Source organism: Sciurus carolinensis, chromosome 1 (genome assembly GCF_902686445.1).
Source record: "Sciurus carolinensis chromosome 1, mSciCar1.2, whole genome shotgun sequence".
Lineage (NCBI taxonomy): Eukaryota > Metazoa > Chordata > Mammalia > Rodentia > Sciuridae > Sciurus > Sciurus carolinensis.
In genome coordinates this window covers 69121605-69130754 of record NC_062213.1, presented here as the reverse complement: position 1 = coordinate 69130754, position 9150 = coordinate 69121605, and the positions used below count along the sequence as shown (strand labels likewise).

Below are 9150 nucleotides of genomic sequence, written 5' to 3'. Positions count from 1 at the left end.
ACCTCTTCCGCCATCCTGTGCATTGTTAATGAATAGTAATAATGATGTTGTAAAAGTAAAAATGTTGGAAAAAAGTGATTGTATATAATAAACTATAGTAAAAATGAACCTTATCCAAAGGCTACATATGGCCTTTGCCCTTAGCCACTGAAAGGTGATCTCCAGGTTCCTCAAAGGTCATGCCTAACAGGAGCATCTTGTTTGCCAGGAGACACCAGCACCACTCATGTTGGGTCATGTGGTATCTGCACCTCTTCAGAGGAACTGGAGACTGAAAGTATCAGCCTGACTTTTTTTTTTTTTTTTTTTTTTTTTTTTTTTTTTTTTTTGCGGTGCTGGGGATTGGACCCTGGGCCTTGTGCATATGAGGCAAGCACTCTACCAACTGAGCTATCTCCCCAGCCCTCAGCCTGACTTTTATAAGGACTGGACACTGAAGAAAGGCCACACAGATTGAGCCCAAATAAAACCCCCAGACACCTGGGCTGGATGGGCTTACTTAGTGGGCAGTACTCTGTGTATGGTTACACACCGTTGATAAGAGGGGGTAGGTAGCACTGTCCATGAGAGTGAAGTTTGGGGATTTGGGGACCCTTCTGGACTCTACCCAATACCTCTCTTCCCTTGACTTAACCCCAGCTTACATTCAGGGAGATTATTTGTGAGGCCCTGTAATAAACCATAGCCATGAGTATAAGAGCTTTCACTGAGTTCTGTGAGTTCCTCTGGTGAATTATCAAAACCACAAATGGTTTGAGAAATTCCTCAGACTCGCATTAGCATCAGAAGGGAGGGTGGTGCTGAGTGAGCCCTCTAACCTCACAGATGGCTGAATATTGCATAAACAGACAATTCAAGAAGATACAGGATTCTGTACTTGAGAATGAAACAGAATGGCATCTCCCTGGGGAAGAAAGTGTAGGCCCCTAGGTCCCCTGCCAGCCTGCCACAATAGACTTCTTTCCCCTTTTTTTTTTTCTAGAAAGTCTCACTTCTCTGTCCTGACTTTCAGAGATCACTTGGGTTCTGCCCTGATCCTAGAGATACAGTGCCACAGAAGACCAAGCCAAAGGGATCCCCAAGACAATGGCTGTCCTAAAAGTCATGGCATTTTCAGCACCCTTCCCCATCCGCATGAAGCTCACTTCCTACTCTTCTGCAAGTCTTGGCTCAAACGTCACCTTCCCAGCCAGGCCTTCCTGAGGTCTAACTTGAAATTAACCCCCGTTCCCCGACCTCAGCATCTCTATCTTCCCATCCTGTTTTATTTGTCTTTATCATAACTGTCTGGAACATTCTGTATGTATGTTACTAGTTCATTTTCTGTCTCCACCCATGAGAACGTGAGCCCAATCAAGCGTGGGGACTTTGCATCATTTTGTTCACAGCACACCAGTGCCTAGCACAGCACCTGGGACACAGTAAGTACTCAAAAAATATTGGCTAAAACAAATGAAGGCACAGGCATTGACCCAGGAAGAACCAAGGAAGGCGTGTGTCCCTGGGAGAGCTAAGTTTTTGTCCTGGCTCCGGCATGTTTTTCACTTGGATTGCACATTAAACAACAAATAAAATGGTCTCATTTTCTGGATATCTTTTTTTTTTTTTTTAATTCATACTAGTCATAAGATTCATAAGACATTGAAAGAATAAAATTTGAATTTTAAAGTGATTGAGGGAAGAAAAGGGAACATGCCTCCATTGCCTGGAAAACCATTATAGTCTAATTTAAAGTCATTCGCATTTCAGGAAATTCCTGAGCATTCTGAGCAGAGGAAAGATATTCAGAATAGTAAAAGAGGTGTATGGAAAAGGGATGCTATTCCCATTCTGAGAACATCTGAGAATGGGGGAGGGTGTAGAAAGGGTGAATAGTTTGCTTATTTCTGTCTAGGGGCAAAATCTGTAAGAATCATTTAACCCTTCTGGTTAAGATATAACTTGACTTAAATATGTGTTTTCCCTCCTCCAGAAGGAGCACTGGGTTAAGTCAAAGCTAATCCACAATGAGACTATGAAGAAAAACACTGGCCTTTGGTCCATTTGGATTGTCTACATGGTCAGTTTCAAACCTAGTCTTTCCCTTCCTTTAGGGAGCTAACAGGACATGGCTAAAGAGGGGCCCCACCCAGGTTCATAAATACCAAGCTAAGTAAAGAAGCTCTTCCATGACTACCAAGAAACTAGAAACAAGACCAGTCAAAGAACACAAATGACTGATGTCTCTTGACACTTTTCATTGAATGAAATGCACTAAATGGAAGTTTCATAAAAATTAGTGAAAGGAGCAAAGAAAAATTATAGAAGATGATTTGACACTGTTCTTGTAAAACTTGTTCCTTCCTCTTGATGCTCCCATTTTCTAAGAAAAAAGACAACTTTTGGTGGGCAAGATTATTTAAAATAAGTTATATGAAATGACTGAAATTAAGTGAAGTCTAATAAATGAGGTAATATGGAGAATTCTAGAATTCCCTAATTATCCTCTCAATCTTACTAAGGAAATCAACTATGAAGTTACACTTCCCAGATTAATAGCTAAACTCCATCACCTAAAAATCCATATGACCTTATGACCTTAGGTACTTACTGAAATTCCATCAGATAAGAATACCAATATCATCTGTCTTCCCACGTGTGAACTCTCTTTCTCTCTCTCTCTCATCCATACACAAACACACACACACACACACACACACACACACACACAGAGCTGTTTTGAGGTTCTGACAGCCAATCTCCATAAAGCACTGCATATAATATCTGGAGCAGTGTGGGTACTCCAAAATAAGCATTAGCTGCTTAAACAATATTTTTGCTTTTGATCTTACTTCTTCCATTTTAAATTCTATTCCACTACTTAAGAATACCATACTTTTAGAGAACCCCATGCTGTGGAGGAGGAGGTCAATATGCTTCCATTTACCTCTTAGAAATTATGTTAAAGTTTTTCTTACTATTTTGTCCAGTTAAACAGGCAATAGAAGAACTTCTGTATGGCAAAAAGAATTTGTTTCCTCTGTGAGCTCTTCATTGAAATGTACATGTAATTAAAGCAGAACAGAAACTAAATTTTAAGTGTTTCAACTGAGAATGCATAGATATTCACACAACCATATGAACACAAAACCTGCATTTTAAAACTCATACTTTGATTTAATATAACCAGATGTTACATAAACCATTTCAACCTTAATTTTATCAGAATACTCTAGACAATAAATATCACATTTCAAAGTGAGATGCAAGGTCACCAGTCAGAATATGCATGGGCTATTTAAGAACTGGTATTCAATACTCTGCTAACTATCCCCGCCCCAGCCTGAAAAGAAATAGAGACACTGAAAAAAGAGTTAGAGATTACAAAAGGACTTTTTGGAGAACTATAGTGTGCCGTGAATGGTAACCCTCTCCAAGATGAAGGGACTTGCAGTTATAACTCGTGCTTTCCCCTTCTTTTCAGTCTGAGGAAAGAGATTTGATTGGATTCCTCTCAGAGCTTGTTATGTGTTGTCTGGCGCATAGGGTCGGGGGAGACTGTGGTCTGATTTTCACAGACAGGAAGAGGACTGGCCAGCTCCTCTAACAGTGAAGTAAAGATGTCTGTGCCAGGGCCTCTCTGTGCTCCCAAAAGTTGTTGGGGGAAAAGATGCCTGAGTGCTCCCAGGTAGGGCCTCTTATAAGAGCAACCAGTATAGGGTCTGCAGGTGATCACCTGGATGGTGAGGTGACCCCCAACAGGACATGAACTGCTGGTTTCCCAGAGCTATAGAAGGAGATGCGTGCAATCGATCAGTGGAAACACTTTCACAGGTAGGAAAACCCAAGAAATGGGTGTGTGTGAGATGGAGACAGACAGAGAAAGAGACTGAGAGACAGAAAGATAGAATTTAAATCATGAAAGTGTCTGTCTTAGTCCGTTTTTGGTGGCCATAACAAAATACCATAAAATGGGTGGCTTATAAACAATAAAAAGTTATCTTACAGTTATAGAGTCTGGAAGTCCAATATTAAGGCCACAAATTTGGTGCCTGGTGAAACCTCAACTCCTAGTTCATAGATGGTACCTTCTCTCTGTGTCCTCACCAGATAGAAGGGGCAAGGAAACTCTCCTGGGCCTCTTTTATTGGGTGTTATTCCCATTCAGTGGGACTCCATCCCCATGACCTAATCAATTACCAATGGTCCCACCTTCAAAATCATCACCTCAGGCAGTTGGCATTTCAACAAATGAATTGGGTGGGGTCAGCGGACACAAACTTTCAGGCTATATAGCGTCATAAAAGAGAAAAGTCATTTTACAAAGTTTCTAAGTCCAGGGAGTACCCATGCCAAGAGTGAGATCTTCTCTTCTCTCCCATAACCATCACCCCAACTCTGGTGCTAGGGAAGAAGAACACCATACAGGGCAGGTGAGAACAAATGGGCCACTGCCATTCACTCTCTGCAGTGGAGCTATGTGCAGCAGGATCACCCAAGCTAAAGAAAAAAATATGACCAATAAGTGAAAACAGGTGTTTGATATACTACTCTAGCTTGGACATACTAATTACTAAACTTGGATTGACTTATTACTTAAGATAAACCAGAGAATCTTTTGTTATCTGGAACTAACCAGGAAAGCAAGATTAGTCTTAAGGACTAAAGAAAAACAAGCAGTGGGGAAAATGAATGAATTTTTCTGAGCACGCCTTATGAGCCCTGCTTGCTCAACATGATGATGATGATATTAAACAGTGTCCTTGCCAAGCTTGCTGAGTCGATTCTTCCATATGCTTTCCATACATTGGTGAAGCATAAGCACCTGCCCACAGTGCCTCTTGGAGTGGTACCCTCAGAGGGTGGCTGGGAACACAGAGATGCAGCTCCCCACACTTGAATACACCAACCTCATACTCTGAGACTTTTAGGCCAGCCTTGGGGGGAGGGAGAGCAGGCACAGTGAGGCACTGTCTCAACACCCACATCTTCTACCAAGCCTCCTTTCTGGTCCAAACCCAAATGTTCTGCCAAGAGCTAAATAGGAAAAGTGATGACAGAAATGACTACTGCCTGTTGCAAACTGAGTGGTCTTACGATCACCGAAAATGTCCCTAAAGTAATTCCATTGACAATTTTCCTTCCCATGACCAATGTTTTTTGTAGTACACCAAAGCCCCTCTGCCCCACCTCCAGAGATGCCCACACAGTGACCATTGGCAGAAGAAGTGGTCCTTCCCGGTCACTCTCAGTTTCTTCCCACCCCCAGCCCTACCCAGGCTTGTTCCTAGCAATGAGAGAGAGTACGCTGTCAAATTTAGATCTGAATCAAAAAAGTGTAATTTCTAAACCTAGAATAAAACTTGAAACATTTGGAATTTGTATTTCATTTGGCTCTGGTAGAGATGAGTTTGAAGCTGCTGCAGATTTTGTGATCTATTTCCCTGGGGAGTCTTAGAGGCTGGGTAGATAAACTTTAGTGTAATCCTGGTAGAGTAGGGAGGCTGTGATATCTTGAAACACTTGAAATACATGGACTACAAAGGCTGCATTTCCAAGATAGACTCAGTTTGTGATAACTGTCTAATGCTCTCCCATGTAAGTTAAGGAATTGCTAGGTGAGTTGGTGTGTAACTCTGGAAAAAAATCTCCATAGCCAGTAATTCTTCCTTATGATACTCTGATTTTTGCCTTTCTAAGGTTAACAGCAGGAATGGTTCTGATTCTTTTATCTACCCCCAAATGACACACACAGATACTCAGATGCACCAAGAAAAGAGACCAAGCATGGAAGAATATGTCTGACAAGCACAATGAGCAGAAAAGAGCTGGGAAGTGGAGCCATGTGCTCTGTAGGACTCTTCTTGGCTAGAAGGGTTTGGTCTGTGCTTGCAAGCCACATGCTGTAAATGAGGAAGTCCACTGTGGAGTTGACAGGTAAGATACAGTAAGTGCCTATCAGAAGTCAACTCACAAAACCAAGCCTTTGACAGCACACTGTGACACTCAGTGGGAAGCATAAAATTTGCCAGCTGGCCCAGCAACTAGCAGAACTGCATCCAGGAAGCTCAGCTTCCTCTCTCCTACAGAAAGGGGGCAGCCCCTTTTGATTTCAGGTTGGCATGCAGAAAGAATGAGAAAGAGAGACAATAATTGCTTATGATCAAAAGATTGTGAAGAAGAAAATAAAACAGTGGAAGTCACTCCATTAATCGTGTTCCTCTGGACCCTCGTCAATACAAAGTGAATGTACAAGATAGAATCCAGGCCCAGGGAATACGAGAGCAGGAAACAGGAGTCTGCCCACACAGACAAAAAGATGGAGCTCATGTAAATGTTTGCCTTTCATTTATTTTGAGCAAACATTTCCTTCCACGTAACAGACTCATCCCGATCAGCAACTTCCACCTGGTGTTCTTTAAACCAGATGGAAGTGTAAATTATTTAAATACATGATCTTCCATTAGCTGTTGAGCTTAAGTGCCTCAAAAAAAATTTTTAAAGTGCCTTCCAGGATTCTAGAAAGCATTTGCTCTAAGATAGATAAACATATTTTCAAGACACAACTCCAATGACAGCAATTTTTAGATTTTTAAAATATAGTCAGCATTAGCATCTATAAGTAATTATGACTTCTGCAAAAGACTGTTTACATGATAAAAATAAATTCAGAGCTAATGAGCTAATTAAGCATTTTTCTACCCTCTGCATGATACTATTCCATAAAAACCAAACATTGTGTTCCTCATGACACATGGAGGAGCTATAATGACCCATCTTGAATAGTCTCTCCCATTCATGGTTCAGACAAATTTTTTCAAAAATATGTTTTTAAGTGAAAAAATAAGAAGGCAGTTTTCAAGTTTAATCAGTTTCCTGAGGGGAAATCATGTTAGCACTCATGATAATATAATAACTGCTGTGTTCATGTGAGCATGTAGTGTGTAATGGATAGAATCATAAGAGTAAAGACATCCTAGTTGACTTCCAAAACTGTAATTACTCATTTGATTACAGAATTATAAAGAGAACACTTTACAGCTAAGTATTCAAAATTCATAAAATTTCAGAAATTGAAAAGATAATAGAAATCACCTAGATCAGTACTTATCCAACCAATCTTGTTAAAATACAAATTCTGATTCTTTGACTCTGGAATGGGTCCTGAGATTCTCTATTTATAACATGTCTTGGGTGATATTGATGGAGTTGTCATCAGACCCTTCTTTGAATGATAAAGGCTAATTGTTAGGTGTGTCCTTGTTAGGCCTTCTGGGGATGCCACATCTTGGGAGAGTAAAGGCATCCAATTTCACAAAATATGAAAAAACACTTTTTTGCCCTTAGTGTAGCATTAGTAAGTTTTATATCTAGCAGTCAACCAAATATCAATATGAAGCTCACAATATTTTATGGTACTGTATTAATCCATTTTCTGTTTCTATAACAAAACACTGGAGGCTAGAAATTTTCTAAAGTAAAGAGGTTTATTTTTTATTTTATTTTTTTTTAAATCATCAATTCCTTTATTTTCTAGCTTATATTCTTTTAAAGTTCCCTTTTCTTTTGTACTGGAATATGCTATAAAATCATGAACTTTTCCTTTTAGAACATTCAGTTCATTTTGCATCTTTAATAGGCTATTATCATACTGAATTCCTTCAAGGGTTTTCTGCATCTCCATTATTTCAGATACAGCTTTCAGCATATTATCTTCCATATTAAACATCTGCATAGTGAGGTCTTCCATTTTCTTTTCTATTCCTATCAGACCCTAAGAGACTCTGAAAACAGAGAGAACAGCACTTTTAATTGTTGGCAAATGTGTCTTGCATTCTTCAACTCTGGGTTCATAGCTGGAAAGTTTATGAGTCAGATCTTCGTCTCTGGCAAGGAGAGCATGCTGTTCCTCTTCTAACTTCTCAACTGTTTTTGTATCAGAGCTAAGCTGCTCTTCAACTCGCAGATCTTCTTCTTGTTGTCTTTCGACTGTTCTAATATTTCGTAGTGTGCTATCTTCCAAATCTTTTAGCCGTTCAGTGAGTAACTTTATTTCTTGCTCAGCTGAGTTAATTTGGACAGTAACTTGAGAATGTATTTGTTTTGCTTCTGATTTGAAAATGTCTGTATTATCATTCATTTCTGCTAGGCTTCTCTTCCAGAAATCTGTAATATTTTGGAATTTCTCATTAAGCTTTTGCATCTTTTGAGTGAGCATCTCTTCACTATTTTGAATGTCATGCATGAATCTTTGAAGACTGGATACTTCCTGTTCAAACTGGGTCATCAAAGACATGGATGATGTAGCTTCCTGCAGAATACTTTCAGTAGACTCAAGCTTTTCTGAAATTAAACTGATTTCACTTTGAAGTCCTTGGAACTCCTTGCTTTCCATTTTCAGTAACTGGTATTGGTTTTCTACCTCTGCAAATTTTTCTGACTGTTGAAATACAAACCAGGCCAGGCCCAGGCACGTCCCCAGCGACAGCAGGCTCAGGCCGGTCCTCGGGTCCGCCCAGCCGCCGCGGACCTCGGGGCTCTTCCTGCCCTCGCTCCGCTTCACGGGCTCTGCAGGGGCTCCCTTGGGCCCCGGCTTCTTCCTGCTCTTCACCTCGGACATGTCTGGATGCTCTGAGGACGCTACCGCGAGGCGGCTGTTCACCCCCGCGAGCTGGACGTGGCCGGCCTCCTCTCCTCGGGAAGCCTCGCCCCCTTCCAGACCAGGCAACGCCCAGAAGCCAGCTCCTTCCTTCTCCCCGCCATCCTCGCTGCTTCACCGCGACTCCCCGCCTCCGGGTTCCTCCAGCCGAGGAGCGCGGCGGCAAGACCTCCTCCTCCCTCTGCGTAACTGCCCAAAGATGTTTATTTTGCTCACAATTTTGGAGGCTGAAAATTCGAGATCAAGCAGACCCATCTGTTTGGCCTCTGGTTAGTTCAACATGGTGGATGGCATTGCAATGGCAGACGTTATCACAATGGTGGGAGCATATGCAGAGGAGCTGGCATGGAGTTTCAGGGTCTGGGCTTTCTCTTTTTACAACTTGCATTTGTAAAAAGGCACTTGTGGGAACTGCATTAATCATTGCCAAGGGCAAAGTCCCCTCTGACCTAATGTTCTTCCACTAGGCCCCACCTCATGGAGTTCTACCTCAACACTTATCAACACTGGGG

The 9150-nt window shown here is 41.4% G+C and overlaps 1 protein-coding gene across 1 annotated transcript; it reads right to left on the bottom strand.

Moving 5' to 3' along the window:
- Window positions 1–7498: 7498 nt before the first annotated feature.
- Window positions 7499–8631, bottom strand: LOC124962345 (inhibitor of nuclear factor kappa-B kinase-interacting protein-like; the record flags this gene model as incomplete). The annotated part of the gene is given in 1 exon segment (XM_047521657.1): window positions 7499–8631. A coding segment is annotated over 1 exon segment (1101 nt), but the record flags the coding sequence as incomplete, so codon positions are not given.
- Window positions 8632–9150: the final 519 nt, after the last annotated feature.